Source organism: Heliconius melpomene, chromosome 16, assembly GCF_056956725.1.
Source record: "Heliconius melpomene rosina isolate 202511_hmr_F chromosome 16, ASM5695672v1, whole genome shotgun sequence".
Classification (NCBI taxonomy): Eukaryota; Metazoa; Arthropoda; class Insecta; order Lepidoptera; family Nymphalidae; genus Heliconius; species Heliconius melpomene.
This window is the reverse complement of record NC_140404.1, coordinates 4,262,879-4,281,920: the sequence shown is the minus strand read 5'-3', so window position 1 is coordinate 4,281,920 and position 19,042 is coordinate 4,262,879. Positions and strand designations below refer to the sequence as shown.

At 30.5% G+C, this 19,042-nt stretch overlaps 3 protein-coding genes across 29 annotated transcripts in view; 1 reads left to right on the top strand and 2 right to left on the bottom strand.

Moving 5' to 3' along the window:
• Positions 1 to 96: 96 nt before the first annotated feature.
• LOC146530735 (thioredoxin domain-containing protein-like) lies at positions 97 to 4,152 on the top strand. The gene is made up of 6 exons (XM_085198898.1): positions 97 to 451; positions 735 to 920; positions 1,590 to 1,728; positions 2,315 to 2,476; positions 2,836 to 2,961; positions 3,372 to 4,152. The coding sequence occupies exons 1-6, from the start codon at positions 319 to 321 to the stop codon at positions 3,580 to 3,582; spliced, it is 957 nt and encodes a 318-aa protein (XP_085055024.1). The 5' UTR covers positions 97 to 318; the 3' UTR covers positions 3,583 to 4,152.
• Positions 4,153 to 4,204: 52 nt separating this feature from the next.
• On the bottom strand, positions 4,205 to 6,304 carry LOC146530734 (ELMO domain-containing protein 2-like). Its single transcript, XM_085198899.1, has 2 exons — positions 5,617 to 6,304; positions 4,205 to 5,541 (listed from the first exon to the last, which is right to left on the bottom strand). The coding sequence occupies exons 1-2, from the start codon at positions 6,133 to 6,135 to the stop codon at positions 5,119 to 5,121; spliced, it is 942 nt and encodes a 313-aa protein (XP_085055025.1). The 5' UTR covers positions 6,136 to 6,304; the 3' UTR covers positions 4,205 to 5,118.
• Positions 6,305 to 9,510: 3,206 nt separating this feature from the next.
• LOC146530733 (glutamate-gated chloride channel-like) overlaps positions 9,511 to 19,042 on the bottom strand; it is a 54,796-nt gene continuing 45,264 nt past the window's right edge. For 13 of the 27 annotated variants that reach the window (XM_085198855.1, XM_085198854.1, XM_085198863.1 and 10 more), the window contains 4 exons: positions 18,485 to 18,535; positions 17,905 to 17,967; positions 17,336 to 17,446; positions 9,511 to 17,033 (listed from right to left, as the gene is read on the bottom strand). In XM_085198855.1, coding sequence (XP_085054981.1) covers positions 16,887 to 17,033; positions 17,336 to 17,446; positions 17,905 to 17,967; positions 18,485 to 18,535 — 372 coding nt within the window. In that variant the 3' untranslated portion in view covers positions 9,511 to 16,886. Of the gene's footprint in view, positions 17,034 to 17,335; positions 17,447 to 17,787; positions 17,968 to 18,484; positions 18,536 to 19,042 lie in introns of those variants that run through there. The other 14 variants (XM_085198861.1, XM_085198872.1, XM_085198871.1 and 11 more) reach the window with 6 other exon arrangements.

Genomic DNA, 19,042 nt, shown 5'->3' with positions numbered 1-19,042 from the left:
ATCATTCTGCGGGAAAACAGTTCGCTACATAATCTGTGTAAATGTCATGTAATTTGTGGTTGTGACGTTGAAGTCTGAATTTCCAACTTTTAATTTGTAATTACTACTGAAATATAAAGTAACGATATAAGTTTATAGTTTGAATAAACATTAACATGTTGTCTGATATATAAAAATCTATTTAATTTATAGTATTATGTTATGTTTTTCTTATTAAGAGAGAGTGAGCTTATTGACGTTTAAAATTAAATTCATAATATCAAAACATAGGTTTTATAGTAAAGTATCACTTAACCTTCAAATTAATTAGTTTTTAAGATGCGCTTAGTCTATTATTGGTTTCTTTTAGTATTGTACTTATCAAAAGTACAAAGTCAACTCTTACAAAGTGTAAGTGATGACGAATTACTCCAATTCATTAAAGAAGAAGAGAAACTTATTGTTTTATTTTGTAAGTTTTGTTTATAAAATATTAATTTTCATATGTTTATTATTATTAGACAAACCTTATTTAAAGGTATTTATATTAAAATGATTACCAATTAAAAATTGTACAAATTACATTTTCATAGAATGGTAAACTACACTTCAATTATTGTGGCACAGTCGGGAATATATATAGTTTATTAAGACAAAGAATATTTCTTAAATTTTATAAGTACTAGTCACATTTTTTCAAAGTCAAATGTATAATAGTGGAGGTATTTTGTGTATTAATCAAATTATTTTTTTAGCTAAGCCAAATTGTGTGATTTGTGATAAGCTTGAAGTAACATTGGATAGCCTGGATGATGATTTTAATAAGCATTTGAATGCAGCTACAGTTAAGGCAGTCAATAGTCATTTAGCAAGACTTTATAGTCCAACTAAAGAACCAGCTGTTGTGTTCTTCAGACATGGTGTACCCTTATTGTATGATGGTAGGTAATAAACATTGTGATAGGCTTGTACCTTGTATATTTAAAGAGGTGATTGTGGCATAGCCAACTGAAAAATTAATAGTTGTGAAGTGGTTCTACTCTCACTTGATGAAATGAATTGTTTTCATTTCTTTGCTCTGGTAACAAGATAAAAGTACAATGCTTGACATTATCACACTAGAGAGGGCCACATATGTGTAACCTCCTCAGTAGTATGACAATGATGATTAACGCCCAATATTAATAATGTATCCCCTATCTCCAGTTAACGTCAATCTTGTATTGTCCGACATGTCTATCCAATCACTAACCTGCATGCCTTCTTCCATCTCTGTCTTTTTCAATCTATGGTTGCAATTTATGGATTAGGATTGATTATTAACATTGGGCTTTAAAGTAAGAAGTTACAAGCTTTATTTTTTGAACATTAAATAATTTACCAACAGTTCATAAATTTAAGAATTCTGGAATTCAGTATCTACTATATTTTCAATGCTAGAAATGGTTTCTCTTGTCTGAGATATGTCAAAAAATTGAAATAGAATCTTAAAATTAAATAATAGAGATTGATTATTTAATTTTTAACACAATTAAAGGTTATCTTAAAGTAATTCTTTATTTTTCTGTTTTAAATAACATAATATAATTATAACACTGTTTTATGTTAAGGTGAACCAAATGAAAATGAAGTGTATGGATTTCTGGAAAAAAACCAGTCACCAGCTGTTAAAGAACTCAATGACAAAATATTTGAACATCTAACACAAGCAGCTACTGGGGCTACTACTGGGGATTGGTTTGTCATGTTGTGAGTATTCAATATTTTTTTATCTTGCTTTTCAATGTGTTTATATATTTTTTGTAGCCTCACGCTATTTATTTGCTATACAAAAGAAAGGAAGCAAAGCAAGATAAAATCATAACCCTCCTTTTTGGTATGCCATACTTGTGTTATAAAAGAGTGTTAGAACACTCCCTTCTCTGCATTCTGTTTAAATGCGAGAGTTTGTATGCCAAGTGGCGGAACTCGATACCACAGTGAAAATCTGGGAACCTAGTGTTATGATACTCCTCTTCTCATTAAGACTTCTATTTCTCATTTTCTGCCGATTTTTAGAGACATTGCGTGTTGAGTGGCGGAACTCACTGCCGCCCTTTACCACGTTACCTAACCGAAGATGTGGATATACGCCTTTACAGACGCACGGTTGTGCGTAGTTTGTAGGTTGTGGGTATTATTTTAATTTTCTTGTTCTAAATACGAGATAAGTGCGGTGTTGAGCGGCTCATTGTCCCGGAACAGAGTGTCTTAACACTAGGTTCCCTCTGTTTTCTGTTATATGCGGAATACGGCGTAAAACTAAAAAAAAATATGTCTTATGTTTTTCTTTCAGCTATGGTGCATCATGTGTGGAATGTCAAAGATTACATGCAGTATGGGAGGGTGTTGGCGCAACATTGCGTGGTCGCATCAATGTTGCTAGGATTGATGCTAATTTAGCTGGTTTAAATACCGCCAAACGATTTAAAATCGCTAAACTGCCTGCTTTTCTTTTGTAAGTTCATTTTTAAACTACACTATTTAATGTTTATAATAGCATTAAACTGTTTTTAGCCTGACCTGGTATATAGGCAGAGAACATGTAGTGTTAAGCATTAGGACCCAAGAATTTCCAAAACACTATCAAATTTTGAGTGTTGAGTGGAAAAACTTAACACTGCTCTTTTTCTTGTTATCAGAGAGAAGAAACAACACATAATTAATTATCCCTGAGCGAGAATTGAACCAAAAAAATCCCATAGTGCTTGCATTCATATGCTGTGCAGCTGCACCATTATGTGCTTATAAAAAGCATCATTATGTGCTTATAAAAAGTTTAATTCATAAATTTTAATATTCTTCATTATTTTACAGCTTCCGCTTAGGGAAAGTATACAAGTACGATTTGCCAAAAAATGATATAAAGTCATTTGTATCATTTGCTCAGGACTGGTATAAAAATTCTAAAGGTCAAACAGTACCACTTCTTTCGTCACCTTTGTAAGTATTAAGTTACTACGACATTGACTTCTTTTTTTATAACAAACATGAAAAGGCCATTGTGACTTGACAGTTGAGGGTTCGATTCCCTCTTAGGAGAATAAATTATTTTCATATCCCCCCAAACACACCGGGTTGGCAGAGAGAACCTAATGTTCCCCTCTTTCCGCCGAAGCATTGCGTGTTGAGTGGCAGAACTCAAAGCTCCGCTTTGCCTCATCACCAAAGCAAAGAAATGAAAATATAATTGTAAATAAATATTTCATTAACTTGAGTTGGGATCGAACTCACAACTAGTTGATTTTACAGTCGCACTTAGTGCCCCTGCACCACAACTGGCCTCTTTTTTCGTTGATTTATTTAAATTATAAAATATAGGGTAATTAAATGCTGTAATTTTTTTTTTCTAGTGATGAATTGGTTGATTGGTGTGTAGACATTATTAAATATAGTGTGGCACTATCAATGGAGATCTTGGCCCGGTATCCATGGATTTGGCAAATAGGTCTCGCTGGTTTTGGCCTAGTTGCTATTACGGCCCTAATCGCTATCATTAAAGCGGGAAAATCAAAACCGAAACCCAAAAAAGATAAGCAAAACCAAAGCAAGAAAAGCAAATAATTTGTTTTGTTTCATTTATAGTACTTATGATGTTTGTGAAATTATGTATTATAATATACATCCATCCATATACATCCTGCAAACTTTGGCAGGCAATATTAATATAAACCGAAAATTTTCCTATATCGACAGCTTAGAGTGTAAAGAGCCTATTAAGGAAGGACAGAGGAAAAAATGTTCTTTTAAAATTATGAGTTAAAAAAGTTTGTACATGCTAAATGTGTGCCTGCCTCTTTCTGTTTAACCGACAATATCATTAATGAGAATAAAGGCTTAAAAACAGTAACTATTTTGTGAAGATTTATATGAATAATATAAAAATATATATTAAATTTGCAGGGTATGCACAATATAATGCATTTTATTCATCCGTCCAAATATATTTAACAAATTTGTTAGCATTTCTATTTTTGTGATGTTTTTTGCATTTTCCCTAAGATACAGATAAAATAAAAGGGCTAATTTAACATAATTGTATATTTTATTAAGTTGCTTATTTCATGACAAATTTTTATCTTTTAATGGTCTTTTTTATGTTATTATTTTTTAAATAAATACTTATTACTGGCAGCATTAGTTTTATTTAAAATAAATGTTTTTTGGAATAAAATGAAAAAAAAAATTAAACCAATGTGTACATAATATTTTATTTTTAAACATAAATTACAAACACTCTTGTCATGAAAATATTATGCTATTTATGTGATGAGATTAAAAATTAGCTATGTTTTTTTAGTTTGACATTGTATCGTCCATATGGAACTGGAGGTAGAGGCAACTTTATATTAAGGCATTGCTCTCCACTTTTTCAAATTATTGCATGATCAGTGGCAGAACTCAGAACTCGTGCTTTGTCTTGTTACCAGAGAGAGGTAAATAACTCACCCCTTAAGTGGAAATCTAACTCACAACCATAACATTTATAATCAGGTGCTGTGTGACTGTGCTACAAAGGTTTTAAATTGAAATTTTCATGGTACTTGTAGCTCTAATACACAGGTACCATTTTTGTTAACTTTTTACTTTATATTTTAATAAATATGAATTTTAAGAAAAAGCTGTACACTGAAATAGAAAATTATATTATTAATATTATTAATGTGGCTCTATTTTAGCCTTCATTGTGTAATATTGTAAAGGTCGAGACAATAAATCTGAGCTAGGAGAATATAATGCTGAATAAAGCATTGTTTTAGTTTAAAATTAGATTTGTAATGAATATTCAGCCTCCATTTAGTATTTGATATATTCATAAATTTTATTGTATTCTGTCCAACACCAAATATTTATTTACTATATCTTTAATAATTATGAATCCAGGTTATTCAGTTCATTAAAAGTAATGTTAACATTCTCATTACAAACATGTGATGAAATGTGACAAGTAATAAAAGCATAATCATATTAATGTATTATTACCCTAAATACTATGTAAAATTTTCATCTTAAAATCTTGTGTAGTAAAATCTTGTATTTATAAAGCTTGCAAAATGTGCATAAAATACTTATTTAAACACTATATTTGACTAGATATTGTTATACAGTGTCAACTTCAATATTTATTCGAAAAACAGATGCAGGATCAGCTAATTCAGTGCGTATTGCATTTTCAAATTTTTTAAAGATATTTGAGAATTCCATCATATTTTCCGGTTTAGATTCTAGCCATAACTTATCAAACTCATAAAATAAGTAGCAATAAAATTTATGAAATAAATTAATACTAGGCAATTGATGTTTCGCATTAAACATGTAAGTTTTTGCTGAACCATCTTTTAAGAGAAAATATGCCATTGATGTTAAATTGATACCTACAATAGCATAAGTATAACCATACTTAGGGTGCACTGAATGACTCAAAACATGTCTTGATACATCTGGATATTCAGTAGAGAAGTAAAGTAAATTATCCAGACCAAGAAGTCCCATTCCACGAAAATCAGTTTTTGGATCATCACCCTGCAAAAAATAAATAATAATTTTGACAACAGATCATGACTTTATAAGGTTATAGTGAAATAGCATTATATTTACCTGAAAACCAATATATTGCCACTCCTTTGTAATTCTTGCTTCCAGTGGTTTATTAGGTACTAATAAGTCCCACAGTTTCAATAATTTATCTTCATGATCAGAATTATTACTATCATATTGAGTTTTACGTATTTCTTCAATTTCATCTGTAAGTTGCCTATAACTCCAAATTTGTTGCAGACAGCGTCGAAATGATGGTATAAAGACATCATGGAGCTTGGGGTTAATTTTTTTCACTCTTAAAATAATATTTATAGATGGGTCAAGTATTTCTCGGAAGCTTATGGGAACAAACTTACGTTCTTTTACTACAGCATCTAAAAATGATACAACCTCCTTAACGTCTCGTGTTCTGGACAACATCAAAGATTGTTCGATATTACATGTTCTTTGAGCTCCAGGCCTATCACCATAGCATATTCTTTGGAGTTCACATAGTTGGGTAGTTTTTCTTAAAAACCATTTCACAATTGGTCTTAGATACCAGTGGAGAATTGACCAGAAATTAAAAAGCACCATTTTGTATGTTGATATTGAAATGTCACATAGTTTTATTAGTTAATTTTAGTCTTAAATTTTCATTTTTTAAGTTGTTACTGTTATTCTACAATAAAATTCGATTCAAGGCACAAACTGCATTTAGATTTTAGATTCAACTTGTCACATTCAAAGTGACTTTGATGTTTGAACTTTGAAGCTTCAAATATAAATTAATGTTGTCAATGTACATAAAAATAATTATATCCGAAAAAAAAAATTAAATCTAACTGTATTGTATTATATGTAATAATAATGCTACATTTTTTTAAATATTTAACTATTAATTAACTTTAACATATTTATATAGCTACGTAGATTAACGCTACGTGGATGTTTAAACTTTGAAATGTTATTTAATTAAAATTGTATAAGGTACCATACTACTTCCATACAATTTACTTCACTTTATTTGTATAGATTATGAAGTTTAATTATTTTATGGCTCTGAATTTCTTAAATTAAAAATAGCGCAATTACGTTGAAACAATTGTCAGTGAATAACATCGTCTCTGAAAAAAAAATACTAAAGAAAAAGTTATTTATATTTAATCTTTTTGTTGTTAAAATAGGATAAATTATAATGGAAGCTCTTCTAAAATTGTAACTTTTAACCAAAAAATACGTCTTAAAAACCAGGTGTATAGTTGAAATTTTGATGTGATATATAGGCTTGGACATTATATGCGTGTATAAGTGCGGCGTTAAGTTCTGCCACGCAACACGCAGTGCCTCCAAAATTCGGCGGAAAATGGAGAATAGAGTGTCTTAACTCTTAACAACCTTCCTTCCTATAGATCAACAACAAATGCTTTTGTTACTTAAACGATCATTTATGGTATACTTACCGTGCTAGATTTTATAATAAAACACCTTCTAATATTACCGATGTATCTGAGCGTACTATTCCATAAATCAGTACATCGAGGATAAAAACGCCTGGCATATGACTCCGTCCTGCACACAGCGACCCCCCGGCAGTGGCGGACTAACCCGGGCCCGGGGCGGTGTCGTTGAATGAGGCCCCTTGACACTCACCAAACACCACCCCCCCCACCCCCCCCAATAATTTTTTTTAATATATCACACTTTTTTTCATGTACAAATTAGTGTGTATGCTTAGTTATGCTTACTTATACTTAGTTTACATCTTGTAATTAATGTTTGAGTTGGACTTGCATACACATAGAAAATTAAAATATCAAAAGTACATGTAGTAGAATTTAGCAAAAAAATCCTCGTGTCCTCGAGATAAAAAGACGAATTGGAATAACAAAAGAAGCTATCATCCGTGTAAATAACGTATGGAAGAAAAGAGGAATTTGTATCAAAACCGAATACTGATATTCTCTACTACTACCATTCGATAGATAGGTACAGGTGGAGGCAGATCATCTGCTCTAGATGTAAAACCTGATCATTCTCAAATTCATTGTAAATTTCTACCACATTATCTAGGAGCCAGAGCCAGAGCGTCATCTGAAGCTTATGATAATAATTTATCATCATGAGCTAGTTCACACGCTATAGTAATATTAGTTCCGCGTATAAAATAAAATAGACTGAGATCCTAGGAGCCCAGTAGACCTACGTCATTTTAGTAAAGCTGAAATTTCGAAGATTACTAGTTTAATAAGTAGGTAAGAGTGTATGCGTACTTCCTAACTTGAAAGTGAGGCCGTTTCAAAGATAGCGCCAATTTAAGGTACACGCTCACCTACGTTAAAGTAAACACGCTCGTATTTAAATATATTTTTGATTATTATAACCCTGGTGTAACCCTTTACGTAGGCTTTACTCTTGCCAGACGTCCTAAAGATTGTTTAATATTGGGATAAAATACGTATACTTCTTCTACTTCTTGGCAATAATCCCGTGCTGAGGGTTCTTTTGGAAGAACGTATTCGCGACGGTCAGATCACACGCAATATAGGTTCTCAGAATATTTTCTCCCTCTATATTACGAAGTCCGTATCTAAATCCTCCGTGAACATGTTCATACGGCTCAGCAGCCTTACTGACTGTTCAAGTCTTCCCCAACAACAAACAACCATTTCGGTAGACGGTATAGCAGGTAGAACCTCTTCATTCTGCTTTCAGAATGACTCTTTTTTGGACACGCTACAGCCGGCCTGCGGCGCATAGGCACTGATTTAATTGTAATTACGCCTTCAATCAGCACCCTTATATGCATCAAGCTATTGCAGCGACCATCAGCTTCAAGAAGCCAGTTCTAAAGCTCTTCAGAAAGAACTACTGCCACACAATTTTTACCTGAGGGTGATCCGGTGTATATAAGGCGATAACCCTGTCCATTATTGCGAGGCTTATTGCCCTTCCAGCAAGCTTCCTGGAGGAAAGCACACTGGACCCGAAGTCTTATAAGTACATCTGCGAGTTCTCTGCATCGTCCGGTTAGAGAGCCAATATTCCACGTTGCAAAGCGGAGTTTCTGTCTGGGTACTAGCGTTTTAAGCAGTGTTCGTACTTGACACGTTGTTGCGTTCCATATTAGCGGCGGATGGCGGTTTTTAAATGGAGCAACTGCCATTTGACTTCCAAAACCACTTTGAAAAATTACACTATAATTTTACATATATTATTTATGGTCTATTTTAAGACCCCTTATAAGCACTCAAACCAATCTGATGGCTCAATCATCCTTCCAGATCAAAATGTACCTTTATTTTGCGCTACTTCTGGAAGGGCCCCACTTTCAGGTTAGTGAGTACGCAAACTTTTATAAAATGACGTCGGTCTGGAGGCCCTAGGAACTTGAAGTAAAAAACTACGATACTGGAACCACATGCAAATTAAATGGACATTAGAAAGATAAAAGAAATTTAATTAATATAATGTAAGCTACCGGTACAGGCTGCACTAATCCCTGTACTTATTTGTTTATTGGAGGCCCCCTCCAACCTCACACTTCCTCTAATTAGATACTATGCGTTTTTTCAAGGACTTATTTAGGATTTCATCAAGGGAATTTGCACCATTTGGAGGCCCCCCTGGACCCGAGGCCCGGGGCGGACCGCCCCCGTCGCCCCCCCCTTAGTCCGCCACTGCCCCCCGGCCACCTTGATTCTTGATCAAGAGTCTCTTAGTCTTAATTTGTGCCATAATTTTGTTAAACTTTGTGTAATGATGACTATTCATAAGTGCCTGTAACGGTTTACATGAATAAAAATATTTTGAATTTGAAACTCGTGTATAGTAATGAAACTTTGAGCACAGATATTTGAGTAGCAAGAATTTTTTTAATTTTATGTCTTCTTTGCAGATTTTTATTTTTTTTCAACACAACCAGCCGCTAGTTATTTAATGAAATTACCAGTTAAAATAAAACGAATTAAGTTTGAAATTGTGTTTTAATTACTTTGAAAATTGTAATCATAAATACTATATTAAAATTATTTACAATGCAACGTACAATTTGACATCCAGTCATCATTTATTTACACAAGGCGATGCGTGAATTGCAAATTTTGTTTAATATTAGATACATATTATTGTAAGTAGGTAGTTACCGATCAATACAATATTATAATGCTTAAAAAAATACTAATCTTGATGTATCACATAATGCAAAGTGAACTATTAGGTATATTATAACATATTTTTAGATTTTTAAAATGTTACAGCCTTTACATATGATTTTAAATATAATTACAATACAATAAGCACTTTTTACTACCAAAACAAAACAATTTTGCTTATAAAAAAATATGTGTGCACACATTTATTATTATGTATATTTAATTTAATGAACAAATCTGCATATACTATAAAAAATATTTGAAATATTTGAAGAATCATTATGGCATGCTGGAAAATCTTAATATTTAAGCTACACTTTTAAAGAAAATATACTCACAGTAGATGAAGTTAGGTATTTCGCTCTTTACCCATTGGGTATATGGGTTGGCCTATAAAGGGCCACGCATCGGTCGTATTTATCTCACTAATGTCTCTTCGTGCAACTTAATCCTAATTTACTAACCTATTTACTTACATAATATTCACGTCATTAACAGAAAATTTAGAAAGTATTTCAATTATACATTTTTAAAATTAAAATCTAACGCTCGCATACACTTTAATATTTATTTATTGCCTAAAAGTTCAGAGTAACATTTATTTTTGTTAAGTTAAAAATTAATTTAACTCAATAGCGGTAACGAAAAAATTACGTTGTTCATGTGGAATCTTAAGGGAAATGATAATTGTAGAGACGGTTGAAGTACACCGTACATAGTAAGAATTCACTCACAGAACTCAACGGGAACCAGCTTGGATTTAGTGGACGGAATTTTATTAAAATTTCACAAAAATGCTTGACAATGTTGATTTGCCTACTTATACATTAAAGCAGCATAACCAATTAAGTAGACTACTCTGGTCTTTCAGGCATTTCAATCTAATAGGAAATTAGAAAAGTTGTTGATTTTGAACACTTTTTATAGAGTACAGTATTAGGCGTAGCTAGTGAAAATTAAATTATTTTGTTGTTTTAGCTTTGCTAAATGCGACTATAATTAGTGCACCAATCTATTGAACACTAAAAGAGACTTTTAATAAAAAGAACTTTGTGTTATTTATTGATAACATAGCTCGCCGCCACTATTTACTTGTGGTTTTGCTTCTTTTCTAAAACTTTTTCATTCTTGTATAATATTTCATCAGTAATGTATTGTAATAATTGAAAATGCCTATTTATTTTATCAAGTGCCTTATGCACTTTGACAAGTACTTATATTTCAACAACTTTTCCAACTTAAGGTAGCAACATATCGGGAGCCATTCGCTAGATTTAGTGACTACTTGAATTATTGTTTCCAAATTACAGCATTCACTTATATCTATTTGAAGTAGATTGAAAATGTATGGTAACATACCTACTTAACTCTTAAATAAAGCGATTTAAACGTTTATATTATATATTTGGGCAAAGCATCACCTCTAAATTTGTATATGAAAATGCACCTTTACTTCAGAATGGTGATTATCTTTAATTATTATGACTAGGGCTAGGCAATGCTTTCTGCTCATCTCTACATTACAACTATCTTCAATTAAACCTACAAAGTGAACTTAGCTAATGAGAATTAGGTGTTTTTGAATTGTAATATGACTTAAGCCTTCCTTCCTTGTGTTCTATTCAGTTAGTTTACCCACCTGTTTTCAAACACTGTCTGTATGTTTATAATAATGATTCGTTTATGTATTTGTTTAATTTGTACAATAGATCTGCATTAAAAAATATATTTTTGTGGCGAGGATGATATTTTTTCTGCCTAATATTGTATATATATACCGACTTATTAATAATATTAAATATTGAATATATAACAAGAAAAAGCTATAGGAGCAACTTCATGATTTCAATCATTTTACAAAATTGGGCAGTAACAGTAGTTTATTATATTTTTTTAAATATTCCAGAATATGATTTAGGTGCCCATCACGCAGTAGACCAGATGCATTGAGTTCCTTTAAAGCTCTTATAAAATAATTAATATTTTTGTACACGGAAATTAATATACAATGTGCACATAATACACAGTGTGGAAGAGGCAGCGCTTCTTTTACTGAAACTGCATATAGGGTAAAATATTTCAAAGAAATGAATCAAGGTACCTCAACAGTTTGGACGTCGGATTTTTTTCTCATTTCACGATTTTTATCCATACCTGTATTTCGTGTGACACACACATACGTGTGCGACGTTGCCGCTTTGACAGGTAAATGTGTGCGTTTACAAATGGCGTTTTATTTTAAAACGATAATTTTATTGTTTATTTTGTTTCAAAAAATAACTTACATTTTTGGGAATTATTTATTTTCTGAATTATATTAGGTTTTTATAGAGTAATTAAAACTGTGGTTTCATTTAAATTGGTGCTGACAATTCCACCCGTATATAAATAAAAAAAATCAATACTTAAATATTATTTAGAACTATTACACTGTCTTTACAATATATATATATATATATATATATATATATATATATATATATATATATATATATATATATATACTTTTTATTAAGTTATCTATATCAATTCTACTTGCACATCATGTTTTATATTTAAAAAAAAATGAATGTCAAAACTATATATTTACCTACTACACTTTAATATTGTTATTTAATGGTAAGTGGGTGATCATTGTTTAAATTATAATATAATTTTCATTATTTTAACAATATATTCATTAAATATTTAATAATGTTAATATCAAGCATAAACAATGTTAAAAGTTGGAAAATTTAACAATATATATATTTGAGATAACGCCTGAATATAATCTTACATAGTTTTAACAGAATATAGCGTAAATTTATATTTTTGTTTCTTATAAAGCGAATGATATGTTATTTTATCTTATATTATTTAACAGTAGATAGAAATTGCGAATTAAAATATATCACTTTGAAAATTTTTATAAAATTGGGGAATGGTACAATTTAAGAAGGTAAGGATTTGTATAGATTATATATTAATCTGTAATAGGAGATCATTTTGAGGATATACTTAATAGAAATAATTTTTTTAATGGCGATTTATATTATATTTTTTTGCATTGATTCTGATTTCAAGTTGTAATATTTAAAAGCCAGATGGCTTTTAAATATTTTTAACTATTTGATTTAAGTATAAGCTATTAAAGGAGTCAAAAATAACACATATATAAGTACACAGACTGTAAATATTCAAAAGTTTAATGAACATCAATTACGGGACGGCGTAGAGATTGAAAGAATTTTATTCTTTTTCTCTCAAGTAAGACACGATTTCGCATGTGTAAGCCAAACTGAAATAAATATATTTATATTGTATAATGTATATGACAACATACATTATACATCTTTACTATTATAAATAGTTCAGGGGTAATTAAGGTTTTTTATTTTGTATGGCACTGGAAAAACGAACAAGACGTAAAGAATATGCATATGTATAAATGTTAAAATGGAGCAAAAATAATTATCAATAATTTACTTAATTGCTTCTTCGAGTGTTCATCCGATCAAGTCTACCTACAGTTTTATTACGTCGAATCAAAATCCTGAGCTCAAATAATATTTAGGTAACAAGTAAATCAAAAAGTAACCTACATAAATTTCTGGCGTAAAAGTGAATCGCGCCATTGAAATATTCTTAACGCTTATATATTAAAACTAAACTTGTTAATTGTTAGCAGTTCCAAAAAACAAGCTAGTCTAGTATTGATATATAGGTATATAATCTAACTAAAAAATATATAAATGCCTCCATTTTCTATGAATTACATTTTATATCATTGTGCATTATAATATTTTCCAAAATCTCATTCGTTTTTTTCTCTATTATCTGCCTTTTTTACCATGAAGAAAATTAGAGGGAAAACGAAGATATTAAAAGATTTATTAGTTCTACCTTAAATAAATTTTATATAAGCATTTACACATTTTTCATGTCTTACTTGTATTAGGAAAATTTTATAACTATATATATAATTTTGAAATGCGCTCACTTTATACTGGGTTAAAATTAAAATATTGGCTTTAATTGTATTCATTCGTTACTTTTATTACATACGGCGACTTTTAAATAGCTATCCCTCATCGAATCATATTAAATAGCCGTGCCCTATAATATATTAAATAGATAAACAAACAAATAGACAAGTTTAGACGATAAACATATAAAAATTAACTTCATAATACTATACACTTTAATTTACAATATTCAAGCACAGCCAAAACGGGTTCTTATGATAATAATATACGATTTAACTATACATACTATATTTAGATAAGGTGTATATTACCAAAACTTGACTCGTTGGTCCGCTTTTTAACAAGCAAAAGGCATAAAATCGTTGACACTAATGTGGTTGAACATAACGTTCTAATGGAATAATAAGCTTAGGATCTATGAAAAACTATATAAAATGGACAAATTTAGGATACCACGCTTTTATCAATATAATATGAAGCATGAAAGCTTTCTATTTAAAAGATTGTTTATTTTCCACGTCAAACAATTTTCCAAAACTTAATACGTAATATATAAATTGCTAGATTTGAATTTTTTTGTTCTTTGATCTAAAATAATGTTTTTTTTTTAAAAAACTTCCGAAGTCGACAACTGAACTTCGAGCGTAACTTGCGCACACAGCTTCGTTTTTATATTAAACTACTACTTTAATTTTAGACTTAGACTTTTTACTCGTTATATTGTAATATTTGCCGCGTTTCTCGTATATCTACATCGCATCCAACTACTATAACAACATAATCATTAAATAGTTCTGTTCATCGAATGCCTTAAGAGTTACTAAGCTGTAAAGCCGTAAGACATATGCCATTCATTTATATGAAAAGGACCACGTGAAAATAGAAAAAATATAGCTACATATTATAATATCTATGTTGATTTTCAAGTTTTTAAAAGTAATAAGTGTGTAAGTAATCTGTAGAAAAAATTGTTATAAAACATAATATTTAATTGTGTCTCAAAATAAAATTAACAACTGTAGAATATTATTTTCATTGTTAATTAGGACTTTTGATGGATTAACATAGCTACAATATTAGGCAATTTATGTTCTGGCCCAAGATCTTAAGCTCCCCAGAGTTTTTTTTAAAATGAAATATATCAGATTATATAGCGATCGCGTATTACATAATTTGGTTTGATGGCTAATTACTGGTAAAATTAATTTTAGAAATTGGATTTAATGTTAATTTTATACAGTATTTTCTAAAACATAGGTCAAAATTAACACTAAGAAGAATATAAGAAAGTTAGCACTGTTTTCAGTTTTAGTTGTTCGTATCTGTAAAATGGACGTGGGGTGTATGGATACACCTTAATCAACTATATACTTGATCTAATTGAGTTTATTATCTGTAGTTGATTGACGGGTTACACTCAATGTTTCTTAATTAGTACGAATGCTACTTACCTAATCAAAAAAAAGATGTTCGAAAAATAATTTCTGGGGGAGCCTCGGACCCTAAGCTTTTCTTTTATTTAGAAATGTTCAGCTTATGAGCGTAACTATAACTTAAAAATTATAAATACTTATTAAAACTAATGAATATAATTCAAAAGTATGCAAATTATGTACTAATAAGTATTTAATTAAGCTTATTTGAACATAGCGAATGCTTCACAATTCAAAATTTATCTACTTTTAAGTAACATATTATGTTCTGAAGTTATAAATTGTAATTTCAAGGACTTTAACGTTATTTATATTTTTAATGTAACATAATTAAATGACGATCAAAACAAATTGGTCACACCTCTTTGGTCATATCAAAAACGCAAATGGCGGTAATTATAAAAATGTAATTTTCCAAGGCACACTTATATCTATTTTTTTTTCTATAATTAAGCCTTTTGAGCTTATGGCGCTTCACAAGTCACAGCATCACAATCACATGTGAATTATATGATAATTTATTATTAAAGTGAACATCAGTGCATAACATAATTGAACGTTACCCACTCACTATCGTGTTATGTTAAGCTTAAATTACGTATTGATAATTCTTTTGTATTTACAATATACCTATTTTTATTCTAATCAGGCAAAAAATGAATATATGAATCGAACAATAGAAGGCATGTTCATGGTATTATACCAAATATTTTTATATTTAGGTATCTAAAACACGAAATCGCTGTGATTTTTAGGGTAATGACTAAATCTATAAAAATAACTACTTATTTGAGCTTTATTATCTACAACTAACTTTGGTTAAATTTAATCAATCTCAAATCAACAAATACACAGCAATAAATACTAGCGTGACATGTATTGTACTTGTAAAAGACTAAATAATGGTAGTATCACAACAAATGTGGATGTGGTTCAAAACAATGAATATATAAATATATTATACTTAATATTTTTTTTAAATAATCATTATTGGACTGTAGAAAGATTGAAATAGATTCGTTTAACTGACACGACGCTAACGTAAATAAGCTAACTTAAGTAACGCCATAGATATTTTTTTCAAGACAAACCAAAACTCTAAAATTAACTAGGTATGTGAATTGTTCCCACTTTGATAAGTTTAAAAATCTGTCCCAATCAAAACATACTAGGTCTTAGAATGCTTTTAGAATCTATTTGAAGTCAAAATTATAATTACTGTAGACTGCTATACGTTGAATTTTTAATAGACATACCTGATCTCTAATACGGAGGATATCTGATGCTTTTCAGTTAATAAAGATAATTAAAATTATTATTAATTAATTTTAATACATTTTTTTCAATTTCATATTTAAGTTAATTTTAATTTAGTCTCCAAACAGTGTATAGTAACTATAACGCTTTAATAATAAGCTGTTTAACAATAACAAACAAAAGTTTAGTTTTCAATACATATGCTTATAACTATTTTTCACTTATTTATAAAAGGAAAGTTAAATCACAATTCCTAAGTTGTATTGAATTAATCAATAATATTTGTTCACAGTGGATTTATCTAATAAAGCTTTGATATACATATATGATGTAGAAATACGAAGCGGCATCATTGTCCATTTCTTATAGGAAATCCTAAAGGAGTCTGACTCTTTAAAGTTTACATACCTAGTCAAAAAAAATATATAGAAAAAGGTGATATATTACGAAAAATATTTGAAGCTACGCGAGGACTTTTTCAGTGATAATAGAAATATAGTACCCAAACGCGAAGCTTGAAGCGCGCTGATTGATGATTAAGAAAAGGCCTTGTAGTGTATGAAGAAGAAGATAAGAAACACAGCGTAGGCAGTGGGGAATGTGATTCGGGCGATCACGTCGATTGTCTTCGCGACTCGGATCGGATGCGGCGGCTCCTTTTTACGGACCTGGACGAAACATGGCTGAAAATAATTTTGCAAATGAATGATGATGGCGAACCAAAAATACATACTACGTTTTGACACTAATAACAAAAAGCAATGAAGAAAATAAATTGTGTAGATAAATGTGAAAACACCATTCTATACCAAAATTAGTTGTTGTTCAGGTGAAATAACATAAAAATAAAAATAACTTAATAAATTCCTGCATTTTGCTGTAAAACAGCTTTTATTGTAAAGAATATTTACGAGTTTTAGTGTAAGGTAGGTGTAAATAAGTAACATTAAATATTTATTGTGTAGGTAAAACGTGTGTATGTTACCTCTGAAACACCACCATTATTAGTGGTGTGGGTACACGCGCCCGGCGCTCCCGCGCACGTCGTACACGTCACCAAATCGGCAGCCCCTGTCGACTCCCGCTTTTTATCACCCTGCAGCCAATTGTTTATATAAATCATTCGCAAAATATTGGCTACAATAGGAAAATTATTGTTATAAGAAAAATCACTAAATCTATTCCTCTACTAACAGTGTTGGATTTTATGATTCAGCTGTAGTTAGTTGTTATATTTTTCTTTCTTTAACAGTTACTTTATTTTCGATTGCAAATATCATTATGTACCTAATAATAATCGAATCCATCACTATTGCTTGCTAGCTACGGAAACACTAAGGTACTTATATGTATGAAAGTATTTTATGATTTGGAATGACATTATGAAGGATTTGTTAATGCTTTGGTACAAACTCTACAAAACTAATGGCTACTTACAGGCTGTAGCGATCCGAAGTGGCATTAAAAAAAAAGTATGCGTTAGATTTCGTGATATCATATCTGAGATGGTATGGTGTTTGACGAAATGTATTTGGACGTTGTGACATCACTTACAGCACCGCTAGACTCCGGCTGGGGCGTTTCTGACTTTGCCCAATTGAGGAATGCCATCGCCTCCTACGCGGATGAATATTATTATTTACTTTAGCCGAAGCATCAGATGTGGTTTGTATTCGTGATCGCATAAGCTGCACAATGTTACTGATGTCTACTAACAAAGCGTCGGCTGCAAATTTGCGTATATTTAGGTTACGCTCTCATCTATTAAGGCGCCACAATGTTTTGTAATGCGTTCCTTAGACGTATTTCCCTTCTTTTACTTAATTAATACAAATTATAAAGTACATATGAATTAGCTAAATACGTTTTAAATGCTACACCTATATAAAACAGTGTATGCTCTATAATATATAATTCTACTTAGCTTACCTATGCTTATTAATTATTTGTAAATTTAAAATCTGCTGTCTACGCATGCGTTTTTAGATGATTCTGTGCTGTGATTGCAATGGTGTCCTACACTGTTATATTTCTTAGTATTTTTTTAATCAGCTATCTCTAATTAAGGATCGTTATAAGAAATATAACAGTTTTGTTTCAGGAATGTGCCAGTGATAACGGCGAATGTTCTTACCAAAGGGCTGGCCAGTATAATGCCAATTCTGCTGAGAACTGCGGGCAGTCGCTGTGAACACATTATACAGAGATATCGTTCACTTGTGATAGATGGTCTACTGGAGTGCATCGGTGAACATAGACTAGATTGGTGTGGCCACACTTTACACGCTAATTTATCAATTTTTTTACAAATACTTAAATTATTATTATCATTATATTAATTTGAAATATCTACTAAACCTTTGCAATGTTTTCTTTATAATCTGATGCTCCATGAAAACGAGAAAATAATATGACAGGATCAATTATGGCCACACAAAATAGTCCTTATATTTTGGTGTAAAAATGATAAAGAAAATTCTACGTAGTTTTTTGAATAATAAAGGATAACATGCAAATAGGAATCGTAAATCATGCTTAATGAAAATTAAAACATAAAAAGATGGTTATTGAAACATGCTTGTATAGTAAAGTGGTAATGAAAGAAAACATTGCAAAGAGTAAGAATAGAAAATAATAGAAAATTTATTTATTTAAACATATAAATTTAATTTTTCAAAAATGTGACGTACAA

Excerpts from the sequence above, each read along its gene's own strand:
- LOC146530735 (XM_085198898.1), top strand. The coding sequence starts at position 319 with ATGCGCTTAGTCTATTATTGGTTTCTTTTAGTATTGTACTTATCAAAA. Across the intron at positions 452-734 it reads GAAACTTATTGTTTTATTTT|CTAAGCCAAATTGTGTGATT; the intron begins GTAAGTTTTGTT and ends TTATTTTTTTAG. Across the intron at positions 2,477-2,835 it reads AAACTGCCTGCTTTTCTTTT|CTTCCGCTTAGGGAAAGTAT; the intron begins GTAAGTTCATTT and ends ATTATTTTACAG.
- LOC146530734 (XM_085198899.1), bottom strand. The coding sequence starts at position 6,135 with ATGGTGCTTTTTAATTTCTGGTCAATTCTCCACTGGTATCTAAGACCA. Across the intron at positions 5,542-5,616 it reads GGCAATATATTGGTTTTCAG|GGTGATGATCCAAAAACTGA; the intron begins GTAAATATAATG and ends TATTTTTTGCAG.